At 39.1% G+C, this 22,885-nt stretch overlaps 1 protein-coding gene across 1 annotated transcript; it reads left to right on the forward strand.

Annotated features, from left to right (window-relative positions):
* The first annotated feature begins 181 nt into the window (after positions 1–181).
* Positions 182–17,670, forward strand: RAD21L1 (RAD21 cohesin complex component like 1). The gene is made up of 12 exons (XM_089662530.1): positions 182–325; positions 421–550; positions 3,134–3,233; positions 4,734–4,837; positions 7,237–7,401; positions 7,875–7,991; positions 8,835–8,948; positions 12,327–12,556; positions 14,783–14,906; positions 15,107–15,234; positions 16,609–16,686; positions 17,309–17,670. Exons 1-12 carry the CDS (start codon positions 182–184, stop codon positions 17,495–17,497), a joined length of 1,623 nt encoding a protein of 540 aa, XP_089518656.1. The 3' UTR covers positions 17,498–17,670.
* The last annotated feature ends 5,215 nt before the right edge of the window (positions 17,671–22,885 follow it).

Raw genomic sequence — 22,885 nt, forward strand, 5'->3', positions numbered from 1 at the left:
CCAACTCTGAACTGAGCAGCTACAAAGTGTTTACTTCTCATAGCAGGTTACCGTTATTACCTAATGAAGCCACTCATGTTTTCTTTTTTAGTAAAGTTAGTAAACAAAAAATAATGTTTCAAATTAATAACAATCAGTATCATGTATTGCAGCTTTTAGATGTCTGTGAGTTTTTTAAAAAATGTTTTACACACATGTTCTTCTGGACAAGCATGGGATCCTGGCCAGGATATGGATAGCAGCTCACTGGCATAAGAAATTGACCAAGACCAATATATTTGAATGCAACCTTGAAATGGCCATCAAAAATATCCTGTCTGCAAAGGTATGTATGTTTCCTGATAGTTATTTGTGTTTTTTATAGAGCTGTGGAAGTTAGCTGGGAAAAGAGTGTTAATGCCTTTAATATCTGTCTTGTAGGTGGTGATGTCCTTGAGAATATCTGGTCATTTACTTCTCGGAGTAGTGAGAGTGTACAACCGAAAGACAAAATATCTCCTGGCCGACTGCAATGAATCTTTGCTCAAAATGAAGCTTGCCTTCCGTCCAGGTATCTAGAGATCCCTGGTGATACAATGGGGTATTTGTAAAGAACTTGATTTATATAAAACAGATAAAGACTAACAACACCCTACAGATTTGCAAGTACCTGCAAATTGAATGATATGTATTTCTTTTATTACTATTATTTATTTAAGGTCACCCCTTTCACCATTCAGTGTCTTCTTCTGGGTTAAGTGATGCTCGGCATTGTTCAACTGACTATTTGTGAGCCCAGGGCATTCAAGTCCTGCCCACTTGGGAGTGCTTCATCAGGCAGCCTGGGCTTATAATAGAGTGCTGCAGAGAGCAGCTTGATGCGATGACATGACAGTGGTCTCTGCAGGAAGTAAGGGACCTTTAATGTCTCGCAACTAGACCAAAGACTGCAGGAACAAAAGATATGTATCCACATAAATAAAAAGTAAAGGGGTGCTTCAGGGAAGAGGGTTGGCCTATAAATTGGTTTTAAAGTGAAGCTGCGCTTTGCCAGACAGTACAAAGCACCCTTCCTAGCTGCACATTCTGTGTCAGGAGAGAAGAAAGACAGCCCTGTCTAAGTTCCAAGTTCACACCTGTCAGAACTATCACAGGAGTGAGGACTCTCCTCAGTCCTATGTAACATTGCTGGGCCAATCGCCAAGCACCTTTGCTATCACATGCTTCTCGATACACTAAGTATTTAATCTGGTATTTTCTTTGCATCCAACTATTATTGTCTTCTCAGGGAAAAGCATGCAGATATCAAATGTAAGGACAACTGCTTGTTCTTAATAATTTTGCAAGAATAAGGATGATACCATTAAAGCATACATTCTCAAAGCCAAGCTGAAGGTGGCAGCTCCAATAATTCTATCCCCTTTAAGTGGTGAGACATCCCCATCAGAATCTGCAGTATATTCTAATGCCTGCAGTCATTACAAAGCTTGGGTCCTGCTCTTCTGATGGGGAGTCCAGCTGCAAAACAACTAACACCCTTAAGATGTGCTTGTAGGAGGGGAATAGATACAAAAAAATCAGAAGATGTAATCAATAGCTAAGTGAAGCCAACAGGTAGTTCAACCCACCCAGGTGTCCAACTAAAAACTAAAATCAGTTTATGTAAGAGCTGGCTTTTATTATTTAAAGATAAGGTATCCACGTTTCAGGAGCTCATCATACCTAAGGTAACAATCTAAGAGAAGATATTTTTAACTACAATTTTTTTCCTTTCCCACCAAGCTGTTGTAAAGTTTACAGTGGATTGTTTTCAGCCTGAAATGGTAGAAAACAAAGAAATAAACGTTATAAAGTAATGCACAATATGCTGGTAATGTGTATTAAAGAGTAATATTATCCCCACACATTCATTCATTTTACTTCACCATAACATACTCCCTCTGAAAGTCTAAAAGATTTCCTTAATAATCTTGATGACCTGTTCTGCATGTTGGCTCTGTGAAAATCTACCCAGGCATGCAACAATGGTTTCAGAGAATCCAGTATGGTAAACTGATGGCATACGTTCCGAAAAAGATTTTTACTCAAAGGCAGAGATGTAATAAAACTGGAGCACACATAATCTGGTGCAGCTCTGTATTATAACCAATTGGCTTTCAGATTTTATTGGCAAAGCTTAATTGAACAAGCTGACGTTAGAAGCTGATTGGTTACAATGCACAGATGTACCTGCTTTAGTAAATCTCCCCCAAAATGTTATACAGCATGGATTTACCATATAGAATACACATCCACAGACAAATATAAGAACTTTCTTTAACAACACTAAATTTAGGAGCCTCCTGTGCCAACTTTGTCACCTGCACCACTGCTCCTGACCTTTTTTTTCATATCTCTAACAACCCCATCCCATTTTTTTTCCCTTTCTTTTCTCCTTTCTTTTCTTTATACTACGTTCTCCCTTCATCTCCAATAACCACTCCAGAAGAAAAAACATCAGCTTCCTCAATACCATTACCACCAATTGCCCCCACCGTTAGTTTCTACCCTCCCAACCTTTTTTTGTACTATTATAAATAGCAACACGCAGGATCTACTTTGAAAGTTTTGGATATTTAAGGCCTTGTTCATACCATACATGCATAAACAACTGATGGGAAACCACGCAGATTTTACTTGCAGAGACATGAGTTTACATCAGTTTTCATGCACATCTCAGTGAGTTTTACACACATTGCAGATTCTTGCGCGGAAAAAAATCCACACATGATAGTAGTGTTGTGGTGTGAACAGGACACATAGAGAACAATTGTTTTCTTTGTGCCCTTGCAGAATGCCTGCATAAAAACTCACATCTCTGCGCCATGGTGTGAATGAGACCTTGGTTTTTTGCTTTTATAATGTACCTTGTGTAATAACTACATAAAGATGGACTCTTAAACCACCCTCATTGCCATGTGACAATCTCCTTCTTATGCAATAATTTGATATTATTACATAGTGTATTGCTGTCTATGGAATGTTGATATTTTGTTTTGAGCTCTCCTATTGCTTAGTAAATAAAGAATGTATAAAACAAAAATAAAGAGTAATATTGATAAAGGTGCACTTGGCTTGTATCATGATGTCTAATCTGTGTCTGCCTTGTTTCTAGAAATGTTGGATCTTTCAGATGCCAATCAGGAAGCTAGGTATGATGCCATCACTCTTCAAGAAGCATTCTATGATTTTGATGATCAGCTACCTGACTTAAAGTAAGTTTCAGCAAATTTCTTTTCTTTTTTTTTATTTTGCTGTCACAGTACGCACATACTCAAAGTGTTGTGTTTATTTTCTGTTTCTTTTTTTTTTTGCAATTAAACTTTTTTTTTAGAAAGGTTAGTGTTTGTGTTTATTTTAACAAAGAAAGCTGTCAGGAATTTTCATAGATATCTGGTGATTGTTGCCTAATTTGGGTGACTCTGGAAGTTGCTTTTGTGTTTTTGGCACCTTCTGTTACACCTTTCTGGACAAGTTTTCCTTCCTGTCAAGATTAGGTTCGCTCCAGCATCACCTTCTTGCTGTATAGACATACATATTGGCGCAATTTGGAATGTCTGTGCAACCCTGTGGTGCATATTGCATGTCCTTAATGTATTGTATTGTTACAAAGTTTACCAGCTGGTATGCCAGGAAACGCCTGGACAATTAATTTAGTTAGCTAAAGATGCCTCCAAATACAACAATAATTTATAAAATTAATATAACTGACTTAATTAATAATTGTGAGTTAACTTTTAGCCAAACAAAATCCTTTAAGAACACAAACCAGTATTTTGTTATCACAGTTGAAAATCAAATGACTTTGTGTGCCATTGGGAAGGTGATTTGCTACATCTGATTGCGTTTAGAAGTAATTTTTAGGAGAGGGGAGATCCTTTTTCCAACTCCGTGATTCTGTTTTTGAATTTTTTACATTTTTTTCTGACACTTTGGTGTTATATCTTTCACTTAGATGTTATAAGTTGCACGGAGTAAACAAAGCTGGAAGAAACAAAAACATTGTCTGTCTTCATTTCAGGCTGCAAAGCAGCAAAATGTGATTATTTTAAAGGGGGGGGATTCTTTTCTATACCCCACTGTACATAACTGGGGGATCCAGTTGGATCCAGTGGTACAACTCCATAGGACCATTCCTTTGGTTAGAGATCTAGGCTTGATGTTCAAACCTGACCAGGGTGCTGATGAGCACTGTAGGTAGTTTATTTTTCCTTCCTGTCATTCATTAACTACCTGCCTGTATCAGAGGTATGGGCAGACAGTTACACTGGCAGTCTGCAGGAGCCAGAGATTGCTCACATGATCTGCTGATGGGTGGGTGCAATGCTTTACGGGCTCCTAATAAAAAAATAATAATATTAAATGCACATTTTTATACCTGCAAAAAGATGTGCATTTATTATTTTTGGTGAACGTAGCCTTTAACTATCCAGAATCCCCCATATGGTAAAATAAATCAGCCGAACAGGCAAAATGTAAGTGTTCCCTTCAGTGTTTAGAGTGAAAGCCATGTTTTCCATTACAATGAGACAATTAGAAAAATACAGCTATGTGACTATTACAGTTTAGCAGCCTTTTTTTTCTGCCTGTGACATCCAATGGGTTATTGACAGAGCCAGTAACCACTGAGTTTGATATTTTCCTCAGATAGTAGCCTGGTTTGTTTATGATTTCAATTCTCATTTTGTTTTTCTGTGTTTTGTGTACCTTTTCAGTGCCATCGATGTAGTTGATCATTTCACATTGAACCAAAGCCGAGCAGAGGACATCACCATGAAAGAGGATATTAGCAAGCACCATACTCTTCATGAAAGCTTTGGTGAGGAGTCTATTATGTTATAAATAACAGATGTGCCTGATTTCTAATCCCTGCATTAGGCTGATACACGCGGGCCGTATTGGTAAAATAATTGGGGAAAAATTGAAAGGGAATGCTACTTCAGAAACAGACAGAGTTATTAGTCTGTAGGCAGAACTGTGTGCTTTTTTATGACTATAAAGTGTAAACAGGTATATGAACCAACTTGAGATGGATGGATGGGGTTAGTGAGCTTTGTGTTCCAGTTTGATGTAGGGAAATCCACTTGAACTATCAAGGAGTTGTAATGAAAACTGAATTCCAGACAAACCTGTTAATCCGTAGATGAAGTGCATATCGTATATGTAGGTTTACATTCAAAAGGATTTGTACTTTGGTCTATCCAGTACTGATATTTATGCAGACACCTCACAAAGCTAGCTTGGTAACCTGACTTTTCTGTGCTGCATTTATGCAATATGGCCTGGTCACCCTTCTGTCATCAGCCTTTGATTGGACAGTGAAAGCAGGGAAGCATATTGCTCTTTCCTCCTATTAGCAAGTCCCTTTTAGGTATATTTGTATGCAGTACACTTAATTAGTGCCTAGCGCTGCTCCATCTTCTCTCTGAATTCTTTTGTGCAGGGAACTACAAGAGGCTTGGATTTAAAAACATCATTTAATTAAGAGTAAACTGTACTGTATGGTTTAGTGGTGGATTTTTTTTTTCCATCTCTTTTATCACAGATACGTGATAGTTTGTTTTTGGGGGGTTTTGAGATGTGCAAAGAGAGATCACACAAACACTTGTAGGTAAAATCAAGCTGTATATAACATTTAATTAAGAAATGACAGATAAAGAGTAAAGATAACAAACACAATAATGACAGAAAATGTAACAAGTATACTTAGCTATAGACAATTTTTTCACCCCGGAGTCCCTGTCAGCTTGGCACAATGATCAAACCAAACACGTGCACAATAGGACGAGACTCACGATTTTTAGTTTAGTTTTAGCTGTAGTTTATACAGATCTAGTGAGTACGTAACAACCAATGGTAACTGTTTGAAAAGTGATATCACCTTTTAAGAACTTTTTCTGAAATGAAATTAGTGAGCTTGGCCATATGGTCAGTTTATCGTGACATTCCTGTAGCATTAGGTCAGTTAAGGTAAAACCATCCTTATGTTCTTATATGGCCCCATAACCAGGTTTAGGAGGCATTCTTATACATTAGTGAGCCATAAGCAAGGAAATATTAATTTCTCCATAAACAACTGCTTGAAGTTTCACTTTAACTCTTTGACTGCCAAGGAAATCCTACAACCTGCTCAATGTGTGGTCCTCCTCCCTCACCATCCTCAGACTATCATCCGACTCCTGGGAGCCTGAGTCCTGAAAAAATGTGTCAAAATGGAGAGTGGAGAAGGATAAATGAACCTGTGTAGTAAGAAAACAAAATATAATACATTCCCAAGCACACTTACCAGCTAGCCAGCAAAATAAAATAGTTAAAATTTAGTTAAGAACAGATTTTGGATGTGCAACATTTGGAAATTTATTTGACAGCCATACTGCCTAGTCTAGGCAAGTAAATTAAGAGCAGGTATGCCTGGAGGCAGCTCATTCCTACTTAAAGGTCCAGGGACACACCAGAAGTCCAGCAGTGGCAGCTGAAGGCATCCAATGTCTCCCTGCTCCAGTTTGAGCAAGCTAAACAAATTGGCGATCACCCCAATTTATAACTAGTTATTAGAGTAGGGTGCACATGGAAGGGCTTTGCACAGAGCAAATAAAATCTATTTCCCAGTATTTATCTATTGTTATATATGCTCAAACATGGAGACTCTCATAAACTAGAGTTAGGACCACACTATGAGGAGCCTTGACAGGGCAGTGTGGCTTTCACGTGTTTGAAAATGTTGTGCAACTTAAACCTGTTTTAAATTTTTAGACTGTGTAATTTTCTTGCTTTTTTTTGCTGGATTGCTTAAAATACATATTGTTTTGTTTGCTTTATGCAAAGTCATTTCATGTGCACTTCACTTTAAAAGCTAGTTATAAATTGTGTTAGTTGCCATTTTTGTTCAGCCTGTGTAGTGAACTCGGAAGCTCTCAGTTCTCAGTACTTCAGGGTTCCTGGCTGGCTGTGGTTCGGTAACGAGTTGATCGGAGACTTTGTCCCTGATTTGCTTGGCATCAGTGCAGGGTAGACATTAGGGGTTTCTTCCTAAAGAATACTAGTCATGCTCTACTTTTACCACACGTTACTTCAATGTATTGGTGTTAATAGACCCTAAATATGGTCTATATTCATGTCATATAAGCTTGCTTCACGTTACAGTGAGAATTTGGCCAGAGCTAATAATTCCAGATGCTTTTGCCATATATGATTCTACAATTTGGATCTATTTAACAGGAAACCTAGATCCACTGAGACAGGACTTTACTATGGAAAGCAGTTTTGAAGTAAGCACCAACAGTGTTCTACCTGAGAGCAGTTTTGTAGGTATGAATGAAGATGCCGAAGGATTTTTTAACCAAGAATTCTTTGGAGATGAAGACACCGCTGCAAACTTTTTCGGTATGTTGTTAGATCCTTGTCTATGCCTCCGTGCGTGATTTCGTAGATTTATAATTATATATATATATATATATATATATATATATGTGTGTATATGTTATAGCGCATCACTGCTATTATCTACAAGACATTGCTCCAGCTGGTCTCTTGACACTTGGAAGGCCTGTTACATGGAATTACACTCTCCAGTGGGCTCTCTGAAGAAAGCCTGTGAGATCCACATATACATAAAATGTATGAAGCAATAATAAGGCCTCAAAATACTGATTTAGAAATCACTCAGGAACAACACACATTGCAGTACTGGAATGTATGGCAGCCTAACACAAACACAAAACATTATGTTATCATTAATAAACTTAAAAAAAAATGTTAGATTCTTGTAAAGGATTTTTCTTCAACAAATAAATCGGACCATGATTGGCGTTTGTATGTGACTCATTAGTGTATGTTTTCTTTTTTTAATTCCCTAGCTGACAGTCATCTGTTTGCGGAATACACTGACCTGAACATAGATGCGAGTAAAGAAGTGACTATGCCACCCAGCCCACTTGGCCAAGAGCAACAGGTTGAGAGTGAGCTTTCTGCAGGTATGTATAAATTACACTTAGTTAAAGAGGTTTTCCCATTTCAAATGAAAACTTGCCCTTGAAGCCTCCTCAGCTGTTTTAGAGTATATCTAAACCCTATTAAAAGAAATGAAAATTAGCCCTTATTTTTTTCTGACTATTCGATTACTTTTTTTTTTTAATTTTTATGTACATTTGTGTCTCTTGGATGTTGTACATCACTTTATAAATATTATATAGTACTTGATAATAGTGTTTGATCTGCTGTATGAGTGACAAGCAGCATGCATGAGTTGTGGGACTAAAGGCCTTTGGCCATAAATCAATTCAAATGACTTTGGATGACCTTGCCAGTAATCACAGGCCTGCTCAGGCTGAGGGTGGTCAGTTATTATCAGAGTCAGTGGTTATACTGTAAATGATCAATACTTATCAATAACTGAAAACATTCAGTTAAACGTGCAAAACTACATGCTGCAGCCATGCAGTATTTATAACCAGAGTTGTAGAAAATTAGTGGTATCATTTACTGTTTTGAGCATTTTCTATTATTGACAACGACAGCACATATTGACTGCTAGATTTTGTTAAATAGCGCCATCAATAGACTTCACCCTTTAATATTTTACATAGAAGAGTGGAGAATTATGCCTTCACCACAGCTATTGCTGAATAGGAATTGCTGTGGGTAAATGCGCTCAGATGACCCACATTATTACTAGAAGATACTGTATTTTCCCACCTGATTCTAGATTTTTTTTTGCCAGTTCAATTGTCAGCTATGAAACAATTATCTTTATTGTCTGTTGAAACAACTTTTTTGGTGATTGATTGGTTACTTTCTATGGTATATTGTTCTATCAGCAGCTGATTTAGGTAGCACAGACCCTGATATACCAACGGAGGATCCTGCAGCTGGAAGTAGCAGCTCACTTCAAACTGAGATTAGCTTTGTACTGGAACCCGTGGACATTACAGGTACCCTAAATATGGTTCTAACAAACAGACTAGGTTAGATAGTATGTGATATGGCCAAGTATATGGACACCCCTCTAAGTTCAGGTATTTCCAGTGAATGGCATTGCTACAGTACACAAAGACAATTTAGACAATAGCATGCCACTGCCCCTGTTCACAAAACCAATTATATAAATACATTGATGAGTTTGCTGTGAATGTGGCCTACACAGATCCCTGACTTCTGCTCTACTGGACACTGTTGTGATTGAAAGGTCAGTTGTAAGACTGGTCGTCTTATACAACATCAATACCTGACCTCCCTAATGCTCCTTTGTTTAAATGGGCACAAATCCCCACAGGCACACTCAAAAGTCTTGTGGAAAGCCTTCCCAGAGGAGTAGAAGCTACACTGGATCAAATACGGGGCCAAATCTGGATTAATTCCAATGGTTTTGAATGAAATGTCAAAAAAACATATATAGGCGTGATGATCATTTGTCCTCAAACTTGGCCATATAGTGCAGTTTGTACAGTCAAACCTTGTTCAGTTCTGTGTGTGCCAGCTAATCATTTTTGACTTCAGACTCTCCATACCAAATGTGTGATTACTACCTAGAGCAGCCATTCTCAACCAGAATACTGTAGGATCCCAGGGTTCATCCAGGGGTTGCTAGGGGTTCCGTGACTAGTGGCAGATTAACCTTCTGGCTTATGATGCCTGCATAGTTCTTCAGCCGTCCTCACTTGGCAATGCTCTTTTTAGCATTCTTTCTACTGATAACCACTGTTAGAGGGGGTATCCTTCCTACTGACCACAAATGCTAAGGGCATTTTTCTTCGCACTGCTCATAATGTAAGGATATCCATTTCCTACCTGTCCATGGTGAAATGGCATATCCTTTTACCTGACCATCAATGTAAAGGACATTTTTCCTTTCATTGAACATAATTGTAAAGGGGGTGCTTTTCTTACTGAAGATAACGAAATGGGGTCGCCTCTTCCACTGACCACCAATGTAGGACCTTTTTCTTTTGAAAACACAGATTCTCAGCTGATGATGATCAAGCCTCTCACTTCCCCACTCAGTCTTGTGGAAGAATATGCTTAGATACACATAATTTTTCTGAACAGAGAAAGCTGGTCAGGAAGTCCATTTATGAGCAGCTGCACAAAGGGAAAGAGGAGAGCACAGGAGAATCCCTATAAATCCATATCTACCTTCTGGAACAGCTTAAATAAGAGTATCATCCCATCAATCCTGGAAGGATTAAAAGCGTATTTGCCTGAATTTATTCAGGCAAATATTAAGGTGAGCGCATAGGGAGACCACTAAGCACTCGGCGAGAGGGAATAAGGAATCCACCTGCACACTGCACTTATTTGAAAGACTTTTTAATTTATTGTTTTTTATTTTATGTATTTGCACTTGCACTTATATGTATGCTTTTGCACTATGTAGATGGAGTGATCACAGCAGATCAGAGGGGCACAGATTTAGAATTGTGTTGATTTGAATTTAATTCTTTTATAGTCACATTTAATTAAGGATTGATTGTTATCAATCACATTTATGTAGGTTGCTGATTCTTATTTTTATTCATTTGATTCACCAGTTATAGTGATTCACTAGTGATTTATTATTATTTATTACTTAATATTGATTATTTTTATTCACTAGTCACAGTGATTTATGAATTGTTTCAGATATTAATTCATATACCCCAAGGATCAAGATATATATATATAAGCAAATAGGAGCGCGGCACTTTATATTTATAACATTGTATATACACTAGCAAGTGAGTCTGTGCAAGTGCCAGCGCACCAAGCACATTAAATCAGCAGATAATTTCACACTACCCACTGAATGCCTCATTGATAATAGCTCACAAGTATTCACTATTTATAATGTAGGAGGTAATTCTCCACTGACCACCAAATGCACAGATGTCTGACTGTGATCCTTTTCTACTCACTATTATCATTTTATGCTTAATTTTGTGATTATTACTGAAAATTAATGTTTCATATAAAACAGGAGGTGCTAAACTCATGAATTACATTCAGTCATCAAATAATCTAGCTAAGTCACATACTTCAATCTTTTATTTATTATTATATCTATAATTTACTGATCTTGCTAATGTTCAGTCAGTTGTAGACTGTTCAGCAGGTGTTTTTTTTTTTTTTTTGGACCAGAAACTATTTCAAGGGTTGCTGTGGAATTAAAAGGTTGAGAATGGCTGTCCCAGAGTATCATGTGTATTTGATAACCTCCAGAACTATTTGCTCTAAGTAATCAAAAATAAAATGGTATAATGAGATTTGTTGCTGCCTTTTATGGGAATCTCTCTGATACCTCAGGGAATTTTGACACAGATACAGATCAAGCTACTTTTACTGTGCATTTATTTGGTGTTTTGAGGAAAGCTGTTGGGTACTTCCTCCAGCTGGAAAGGTTAACAACCCCTTCTATAAAAGGAATAAGGTACTGTATGATCCTAATCAGACGTGATGGAAGGAGAATTGGAATTGCACTTTTGCAACACTATATTAAACTATATTTGATGCCTAGAAAACCAGGGTCAGGAGTTGCAGAGATAGAAATGATGGTTCCCTGCAGTACTGCTGCATTTACTCCTTGTTTTAGTAATAGTGTAGCATTTTGGAGAGGCGTAGATACACATGAAAGAAAAATCTGCTTTCTTGGCAGTATGCCTGGTCATCTCCTGCCATCTGGACCACTCATCATCATTTATAAAATGTTCTTCTAATCCTCTCATTTTTTTGGAAATACAAAGTATGTATGCCCCTTCCCCAAGCATACAGGTCAGTGTCCTCAGAGCTAGAGGACAAGGAACAGCGGACTTGTGTAAAGAGGTAGGACCCGAAGGCTGCCTATAAACACCAATCCATCTTGAAAGTGAATGTAGTTTAATCTTCCATTTTTAGCCTGTAAACAGAGAAAAGCAGAGGTCTGTGGTCAACAAAGGGATAAGCAAATATGTGTAGGTTGCTTTCCTTAGGAGCAGGCCTGAAAGGCATGAAAAATAATGCTTTAAGTTCCATTCACAATAGTGCAATTTCAGATGCGACTTGAGTCACACAAAATCGCATGACAATGGAAATCTCATTTCCAGTCACATCAATATAACTCATTACAACACAAATTTGGAAAATGTTCCTGTAGTACTTTTGGTGCAATTCCAGTGAGATGTATATGCAATCCACAGCCAAGTTGTACAACGTAATCGTACTGAAAGCTCGATCAAAATCGGTTTGCATTAGGGTGAGCCTAGCCTTAAGGCTAATACACATCAAATATTTTGTTATTAAAATGTGTTTCAACTAACATTCTAGTTGAATGGTTGCTAAAGATATATTATTACATTCAGAAATTGAAAAGAGGAAGAGAACAAGAAAAAAAAGGAATCTTATGGTGGATGACTTAAAGCAGATTTCAAGTAACTTCTTCCGTCATCAACTGGAAGACACTTCGGATACCCTGACCACCGCGGATATTGCTCCCCCTACACGTTGCATGATGGATTGGAAAAAAACTGGAGGGGTTCAGTGGCTGCTGTCTGAGCCAGCTCAGCCAATAATCAACGCTGATCTTCAATTGGTAAGTAGTCTGTAAAAAGTATCATCCCCCAACTGTGACATCAGAGCTCTCTTAAAGGAGAGAGAGTATGCAAATGTGCAGGTTTATAAAAAGGTAAAATTACTGATGTATTAGGTTCCATTCAGAATTGTTAATAAAAGCACAAATAGTTAATTTCTGAACTTACTACTATAATAGTAGAAATGAGGAAGAAAGAATACAAAAGTTGCACAATACAGCTCTACCAAAATACATTGAAATAAACGTCAATAGTTTGCATGGAGACACAGATTCCAATGATGACAGATAGACAATGAGAATTACTATAGAGAGGAAGCACAATAGGAGGTATTTACTTTCAAACAGTAGGGTTGTAAATTGGTATATTGGGGTTTAATTTAACCTGTATGGTGCATAGCAAGGATAGAGGTAAGAATTACTGATAAGTAGCTGGTGAAGATAAAAGGATGAAGGAGAAAAGCAATTGGGAGTATGGGGAGGGTAGGGATGGGAGTCACTCCATCATGGCTGAAGAGGACTTGAGTAACTTTCTTCCTTGACCCAATCTAGAAACTCAGAAGAGTAACAAAACATAGACCAGGCGGTCCAAGTATGTGTGAATTGTTTTTCATTTCCGGTTTCCTGCGATAACAGATGTTCCAGGTCCCTGATAGAGTTGAATGTCAGTTGATTTTCATTAGAAAACCAGTTGTGTCCTGCATTCCACATCCACATTTGTTTCATATTCTTGAATTATTTACTATATTGAGAAATATTGTATTATGGTAACTGTATGGGTTTAATAATCTAAAATGAAAGTATTCAGGGTTCCTTTTTTTGTTTTACCTGTCTATCGGTATATCAGCAGTTTGTTGCTGTTGGAATGACAGATGCATGAGGATAGCTGTGGCTGCTCCGCCTGTACAGAGTATTTCCAGGCTGACAGCAACCGTCGCAGTTGGCATGTAGCTGCTCAAGTGGCTACCTGCGGTTAAGGATGGGTGTCTGAGCCTGGACACAGTAAGATGCATCCAGGCTTGGACACCTGTCTGCCCCAAAAAATGTTAGCTAGAGTTAGGTTTTGTTTTCTTTTGTCTCTTAAAGTCCTAAGTCCTAAGCCTACCGAAGCCTTTGTGATTTCACTAAAGCAATATTAAACCCTAAACCGAAAATGTAATATATTGCAGCTTACCAATCATTAGATGTGGTGGCTGCATTCCTTTTCTTTTTTAGGCATTTTCCCTCTGTTTTCACCTTGTGATCTGGCTGGTAACCCACCTCCTGTATTAGAGCGCCCCCACTCTGGATGAAGAAGCAACAGAGACACCTTTGGACAGCAGCATTGTCAGTCTTGGGATAGGGAAGTGGTACATAGATTAGCAGTTTTAAATACACTAACAAATTCAAGCCAAACATAAGCTAATATTTAATAGGCAGTTACAGCAACAGTTATTTTTTTCTTTTAGGATAAAGGTTTTACATAAATAAAAGCTGACAATTGTAAGCACCCCTGCTTGGTAAATAGTTTGTCTCAATATCTGCAGGACAGTTCTTTTGAAAAACATCGTACTTAGTGGCCAGATGACAAGGTGAAATTAAAAGAAAGAATGCCTAGAAAAGAAAACAAATGCAGACACCACATCTAAGGATTGGTAACCTGCAGCACAATAAATGTTTGCTTTGGCTTTGATTCCCCTTTAAGAGTGAAGTTTTGTCACTCTGTTGCAGGATAGGAAGTTAAAATCAGCAGGTCCCCTGTCAGGACCAACAGGTAATAAAACAATGTTACAGGGGGAGATTAAAGCAGAGTTCCACCTAAAAGTGGAAGCTCAGCTTATCTGTCTGTCCGCCCTCACTCCACTACCACATTTGGCACCTTTTTTGGGGAGGGGAGCGGGTTCCTGGGTTTCATTGCTACCTGCTCCCACTTCCGGCTCAGTTCGCAACCCCCACCCCCACCCCCTGCAGCGCTCTGGGACACTTTGACACTTTAAAGGTCCCAGAGGACTGTGGCATATTCACATGCGCAGTAGGAAACTGACTGTGAAGCCACAAGGCTTCACTTAGTTAAAATGGCGGCACCAGCACCCGACAGCTGATTGAAGAATCGGCACATCACAGGACAGTCCATTTAAGAAAATACTTTTTTATTTTAGCTTGAGTATTTGATATTTCTCTACTGCACTCTGCAACTGTGCTCTGTTATTCAGCAGACTCTTGAATGTATACTAATATGATTCTGTTCAGCTGTTTACACAAAACCAGAGGTCAGACTCTACAAAAAAGAAACAGTTGGCTGCTACTAAAAAAGCGCAAGAAACACCAACAGAACCTGAAGTTGAAACACACCAGCAAGATCAAGAAGAACAGGGTAAGAATACTATGAACAATCTGCTTTGTGGTGTCAGTGATGAATATGTGGGTAGATTGGGTAGATGATTTCACAGTATCCTTCCGTAAGGAAATTCAGATGGGTGTTGGACTCAGTTTTTATTGGAAGAAAATGTTTCTTGCTTAATATCTGTTCCTCATCTGCAAGACATTGATTGCCTATTTCTCCAATCATTGCAGATCTACCACAGCTTGAGGCTGCTGCAGTGACAGATGTCAGCTCCACCTACACCGAAGAGCCCTCAGGAATGCATGAATTGGCAGGCTTTGACCAGACAGTTGACCATGAGAGCAGCCTGGTACAAGAGGTAATTCTTTGTGTTATCTGAGGTAAAAAGAAGATGTTTATTATATGTTTCACACAGTGCGTACGTCTGAATTGCCCTCCATCTAACATCTTTTGAAGTACAGTGGGGTTGCCTGTATTTCTATCGCTGACCATAGATATGATATGCTCTTTTTTTGTAAGTAATGAATGACAGCAAATACAGAAATACAATTTACACATAGTTAGATAAAAGCCATATTAAACCATGCCAAGCTTTGTCATTCACCTTTTAAAATACATCTGCTTCATGTAAATTGTGATACTTCCTATCAGGGTTGAGAGCCGAACTGCAGTCTCTTTCACCTCCCTATTGACCGGTAAAGCTGCTCAGCAGAATGATAAGTCAATGAAAAGGCGCAGAAGGGGATCGACCAGTTCTGTTAGGAGGTGCACCTTCCTACTGGCCAGTAAGGCTGCTCAGCATAATGATAAGCCAATGAAAAGGCGCAGAAGGGGATCGAATAGTTCTGTTAGGAGGTGCACCTTCCTACTGGCCAGTAAGGCTGCTCAGCAGAATGATAAGCCAATGAAAAGGCGCAGAAGGGGATCGACCAGTTCTGTTAGGAGGTGCACCTCCCTATTGGCCAGTAAGGCTGCTCAGCAGAATGATAAGCCAATGAAAAGGCGCAGAAGGGGATTGACCAGTTTGGTTAGGAGGTGCACCTCCTTATTGGCCAGTAAGGCTGTTCAGTATAATGATAAGCCAATGAAAAGGCGCAGAAGGGGATTGAACAGTTCTGTTAGGAGGTGCACCTCCCTTCTGGCCAGTAAGGCTGCTCAGCATAATGATAAGCCAATTAAAAGGTGCAGAAGGGGATTGACCAGTTCGGTTAGGAGGTGCACCTCCTTATTGGCCAGTAAGGCTGCTCAGCATAATGATAAGCCAATGAAAAGGTGCAGAAGGGGATCGACCAGTTCTGTTAGGAGGTACGCCTCCCTATAGGCCAGTAAGGCTGCTCAGCAGAATGATAAGCCAATGAAAAGGCGCAGAAGGGGATCGACCAGTTCTGTTAGGAGGTGCATCTCCCTATTGGCCAGTAAGGCTGCTCAGCAGAATGATAAGCCAATGAAAAGGCGCAGAAGGGGATTGACCAGTTCTGTTAGGAGGTGCACCTCCCTATTGGCCAGTAAGGCTGCTCAGCAGAATGATAAGCCAATGAAAAAGCATAGAAGGGGATCAACCAGTTCTGTTAGGTGTCAACACTTGGGTGCATCTTGGAATTCAGGGTCTCCTTTGTGCTGGGGCAGATAATGTTAAAGTGTGTGAATGCCCACTTCATATTTGGGGACCAGTTAACTAGCTGAACACCAAGACTTGAATATGCATTATTTTCTTATAATATAACATCTACAGGAGCCAACTGAGAGCATTCAAGACACTGATGAACAGCAATGGACCAAAAGAACGCAGAAGATGCTAAACTGCCTAAAAGTAAGAATCAGGTTTCATCACATGGGTTAAAATGAATGTGTTAGGTTTAAAAGGTAAACTTTACCTGCTGCTGTAATATAGCTAACAGATTTTACTCCATACTGCTGGTAATCGTCTGTTTTCCATGTATAAAAATGTAGATTTGAGGCAGCTGGAGCTCTTTGCATAGCTTTACCTTTTTATGCTGCAAAGAAGCCCGCAACTTGGATATGTTTTAATTTAGGCCAAAACTGCATTGATCCAAAAATGTTAAGGTATCAGACTACTTTCTGAAACTTGAAAAACATTTAGTAAGGTCAGAGAGAATCGTCCCATGATGTGTGTCATGCCTGTGTGATGTGTGTTAAAATGATTACTTATGGTCTCCACCTGAAGCCTGTATGACAGGGCGGCAACAGAGGCGCACAACTGGGAGACAGGCACAGAGCTTTTTAAAATACTAATATAATTTTCTACAATTCTCTTCTATTATTCTGCCTATCAATGCTGCCTGCTACTCTATCTGGATAAAGGCAAACTGCAAGACTGCAGATCTCTTCACTATTTATATGTGACTATCAATAATATGTCAATATGCTGTTGTATTTGCTTTTTCCTGTCTGATATTTGGCTTCTTCCACAGAAAATGAACCAGTCCGGAATCACTTCATTTAGTTTGAATAAAATGTGTGGGAGCGATAAAAAGAAGCAGGTAGCTGCTAAATTCTACAGCCTCTTGGTGCTAAAGAATCAGAATGCTGTCAGGTTGGCACAGAACTCGCCCTATAGTGATATCATTGTCACCCCAGGCCCCAAATTCCACAGCCATTGACTTACTTCTCTGTAACCATATGCTTCATGATTTCTAATGTGCATGTTTTCTTGGTGGTCTCACCTTTTCAGTGTTATTATTTTTAAGTTAACTTATTTATGGACCCTTCTGCAACACCATGGAGTCTTTTTTATGTTGTGTTATCATCATTATTTAAAGTGTCTCTTAAGCAATGTTTAGTCTCTGAGTGTTTTTTTTTTTGTGAATTAATAGGTAGGATATTGGGATGTGGGTGAGAAAAGGTGGGGGTGGTTAGAGTTGATGGGTGTGTGTGGGGAAGGGGTTCCAAAGGATATCTTCACTATAGTTTCTTCCCTTCCTCAGACAGAATGAAGTCTATCCATTATTGCCAGAATCCCTGTTGTTGTCTGAGTGAGGCTGCCAGGTTCTCAATTTGTTTGATTCCCTCTGCTTTATGAACCCATGGGGAGTGTCTCTCCATTTCAGGGGAATGCACACTTTTATCACTTTAAGATGTTGGATTTTGTTGGAGTGTCATTGCAGAATAAGAAATGAGGATAATTGGGCATTCCATGATCAGTGAATATTAACGGATTTGGAGCCAGGCCGGAATATGTATGGGATCCTAATTCTGAGCTGTAGTGCCAGCAAGTAAGTGTTATAATATCAGAAAGAAACTGAAAAGAAATATAGAAAGAAACCCCGCACTTAATGGTAATGCTAGTATAGTAAAATAGATTAAATTGGAATATATATATATATATATATATATATATATATATGACTCATATGTGACCCACAACAAAGATAACAGGTGCTGCTCACCAGGTCCTTTTGCATGACAAACCGTTGGAGTGCTGACAAGGACAGAGCTCTTCCTAGCTGAAATCATCCAATAGGAAAAGGAAGTCCAAAAAGTTGCACATCACAGCAAAACCCTGTGGGGAAGTGTATGATAACCTCAGCCCAGGCTCCAACCAGGCCATGCCCTCCCCAATTATTAAGCTCTGGGGGCAGAATGAAATGCGTTAGGGGGGGGCATAGCCTGGTTGAAGTCTGGGCTGAGGCTGTCATACATTTCCTCACACGGTTTCACTGTGATCTGCGACTTTTAAGACTTCCTTTCTCTACAGTAAGACTCCTATATTACCATTGAGCAGGTGCCAATAAAAAGTGCAATCACCACATTCCTATAATCATAAATTTAACAATAAAAGTGAAGCGATCAAATCAATTCCACTATCCCTTAATCAAAGAAATGTATATACATATATAACTGCATATATCCTAGTGTCAATCAGTGAAAAATCTGTGCCAATAAATTATTATGCAGAAATAAATAGGTGCCACATATAAATGCTTCACATATATAGAAATTCATCAGCCCAAAAAATGTTTATTCTTAAAGAACAATAGGTGCAATTGTCCAAACACGATAATTATCAGTCCTCATATACCATCCAATCTTCATCTGATAAGAAGAATCCCACAAGCAAATGGAGGTCAAAAAGCTTGTCACAAATGCATCAGAACTTGCATCCAGAGGACTCTCTTAAAGTCTTATTAAACCCAGGACCCTGCATTCACTATATCTGGTCTCCTGCAGTAAAAAGAGCATGTAAATTCAAATGTTTGAGTAAGTATAAACTGCTAAATACCTTTTCTCATCAGCAGTTAGAGCAGTCTTGTGACTTCTATCAGTGTCCAGCAAAGCACTGGTTAAAGCTTTTTCATTCTCCGCTGATTGTCCTATGAAGCTGCAGGACCCTTGACCCTCTGTCTGGACAGCCCTGATTGGCCCTGTGCTGATAACATGCACTATCCCAAGATAAGTATAATCTCTCTAGCAATACACACCAAACTGAGCATGTGCAGCTTTCCCCCAAGGCTCTATTCTATCAGCAGATGGATTGGGGACTGTGAAAGAAGGGGAGGATCAGAGAAGACAGAATCAAACAGCGTTTTTAAAGAATGCAGAGGATTAGCCCCTTAGGTTCCACAGTGAGTATAACCAGCATGCTTTACTGCATATACAGACTGATTTTACTGTTGTTTTTTTAGTAACACTTTGATGGTCTCCAGTTTCTCCAGTATAGGTATCCCTACAGTTTTCCGCAATCAGCAACGAAGTTACCTGTAAAACTGAACACTCCATCCATGATCCCAGCCTACACACAGAACTGCTACTGGAAGGGGAAGTCGGCCAAGGAATATAGTTAAGGTAGTCTGGGGACTAAGAACCTCTTTTACCCAAACTGTCCTTCACCTCAGCTATTTCTAAATGGATGTGACAAGTTGTGCAGGCCTGTGAGTTGCAAGAGCCTTCTTTTCCTGCTAAAGCTCACTCCACAAGGGCAGTAGGTGTTTCTTGGGCTTTTTGTCACCAGATCTCAGTACCTGATTGTGAATCTGTTACCTGGTCTTTTGTACATATGTTCTCGGGTCGATGTGTGCAGGTGCTAATTTCATTTGGAAGCTTCTGCCCTTGTATTTGTTTTTGTTTTGTTTTGTTTTTGTTTTTTTTTTTATGTTGGATTGGATTTTGGTACTCATCAGAATGCATTGAGGGACACAGCTTGATAAAAATCAGCAAGGGTTATCCTGCCATCTGCAAGAGAAATGCCCACGAGGCACATAGAAAACTATAGGCCAGCTCCCTTGAAGATAAAACTCCTCCAACCTCATACCTGCTCAGTTGTAACAAGCAGTCCAAGAGGAAATGATAACATATGAGGGGAGAGAGGTGCCTCCCTCAATGGACAGCGAGTACGAAATACCCATCTTCTCTATTGTAAATTGAGGGATGATTGATAATAAGGAGCTACCTAAGGACGTCCAAAAGCACTACAAACACAATGGCAAACTAGGCCACAAGCTGAAAACGTTTTGTTACTTCTACAATGTAAAAAAAAAACAAAACACAGTTTTGTACCCATTATTTCACACAGAGAGATCAAATGGGAGAAACTAAAATAGGAAACCATTCCAAAGATGCATGCCAAAACCAAATCCCGGATGTTCATTAGGTTCCGTTTACCTACTTTGTTTACTGCCAGCTCATGCGCTATCTAGCAAACATTACATATCTGTTAGTAGTGATACTCTCTGTGATGTATGGCTGGGATTCTAGAAGCCACTATTTGATTCTGATCTCTGTCTTGTAAACCCAAATCACTAAGGCATTGGAATGATTTGTTTCCACAAAAGTGATATTTAGGGAGGCACTGATGGTCTGAATTAGGCACTGATATCTCATATATAGCTTTCAGAATTGTCTAAGAGCTCTTCCCAGCACAGTTTCCATCAGTGCCCTCCATTCATCCTGCAAAATAATATGGTAACATGAAACAATCCCTTCATAGTTCTTAATTTGCTGATGAAATGCACAAGAGATATAAGATGCTGGTTGATGACTCAGCCTTTTAATGTCTCTCCAGCTCTGAAATACCAGTTTTCAGTGATCTGATCTTGCGAAGTTAGAAAACTGGTTGTTTTTTTACTGCTGTAACACACTATGGTGAACACCAGGTGGCACGATAGCAGACTATAGATACAGTCCTAAATACCATTTATATCCTATATATAATATCTTATCCAAGAGAAACATGCAGGGTGCCAGTGCTGTTGACATCTAGAAATGCTCATTGCTTGGTTGTCAGGCAGACTGCTTGCTTCAGTGTTTTTAGTCACTTAACACCTAAAAAAATTATTTTCACTTACCTTATATGTATACTTGTTTTGAATCAGGAGTTTTATTTATTACAGGTATTTAAATAGTGCTGACAATTTACGCAGCTCTTTATGTATATATTGTACATTCACATCAGTCCCTGCCCTCAAGGAGCTTACAGTCTATCGTTTTTAAATGACACTCATGTATACAGATACCAGGGCCAATTTTAGATAAGAACCAATTTTGTACAGGAGGAAACCTACGCAGGCACAGGGTGAATATTAACTTTTAGGCTGGTGGTGTTATGGTTGGGATTCGAACCAATGACCCTAATGCTGCCTGGCAGAAGTGCTAATCATTTAGCCACTGTTCTGTACAAATCATAATGAAGCTAGAGGGTGTCAGGCAACTAGCATTGTCAGTTATGGCAACCTCTGTATTTTTCTTAGTAGATGCCAACTGGAATATTTTTCTCATGTTTATGGGGTGTGATTGGAGCTATGTATTCTTTATTATTGTAGAATACATATTCTTGACTAAGATGCCAAGCGCAAAAAGTTGCAACAAAATGCTTCTCTAATTCTTTTCCATTATGTAGATCAAGGGTCTCCAAACTTTATAAACAAAGGGCCAGTTTACTATCCCACTGGGAGTAGAAATTGTCCTGGTGTCAGTGGGAGCAAACAGTACATCTTTGGAATTGGGGAGGGGGGGGGGGTGATAGCGACCCATCGTTGGTGTCATTGTAAGGAATACTGCCCCATTGTTGGTGTCAGAGGGAGAAACAGTTCCCCATTGTTGATGTCAGTGGCAGGAATTATGCCCCATTGGTGTCGGCGGGAGAAATAGTGCCTCAAGTGCTGGATAAAAGCAAGCAAAGGGCCACATCCAGTTTTAAACCACTGACGTAGATAAAGGATGAAAGTTCCCGTTACATATAAAAAATAACTAAATGTTCACGCAGTAGGTGAGACACTGAAGTATTCACTGAACACTGAGGAAGGAGCAGAGTTAAGGCTTGTTTTCACTTGTGGTCATGGGGTAGGGGTAAAAATAAGCAGTTGAGCCTGTGGTTTTACGGTCTCTTTTAGCTGCAGAAGCAGTCAGGGTTGTACACATGACATGGCAAAATTGTACTCCCTGCCACATTTGACTGGCAATACTGCTGCCAAACATGACCCATTAGAGTGAGCTAGGCTTGCAGTTACAGATCGGCACTATATCCCATTCAAAAACTCCATTCTGTTGTTAATAAAAAAAAAAAAGAGGTATTAGTATCTGCAGCTGAATGCCGGTCAGCTTTTTCTGTACCCCTCTCTGAAAAGCAATCTTTTGAATCGATCATTTCAAGATCTTAAACCTGAATATTACAATTTTATATATTTCAGTTTACCAGTCCTTCAATGTGATGGCTGCATTAGTTTTATTTTTTTGGCTCTTTCTCTTTATTTTCACCTAATGATTCTGCCAGTAATACACTTACTGCCCTAATTTGACAACGCTCATTCATTATACTGTATCTATGAAGAAACTGTGTGGTTACCTTCAGCTGCTCTTTTGATTTGGACTACAAATAACTTCCCCTTCTCCTCATCTTAATACCATAGAGGCGGGTTCATAGAATATAACTGGGAAAGTTGATAATGAGATTTCAGTTCTGGCAAGGTCGACAGGTATTTCTGTACATGCAGAGAATTTTATTAGACTGAAAAAGTGAACACAGCCGTAACGTCTAAGGACTATTAAACTGCAAC

This window comes from Staurois parvus, unplaced genomic scaffold (genome assembly GCF_062004578.1).
Source record: "Staurois parvus isolate SC_StPar_1 unplaced genomic scaffold, SC_StPar_1.0 ptg001490l, whole genome shotgun sequence".
NCBI classification, from domain to species: Eukaryota; Metazoa; Chordata; class Amphibia; order Anura; family Ranidae; genus Staurois; species Staurois parvus.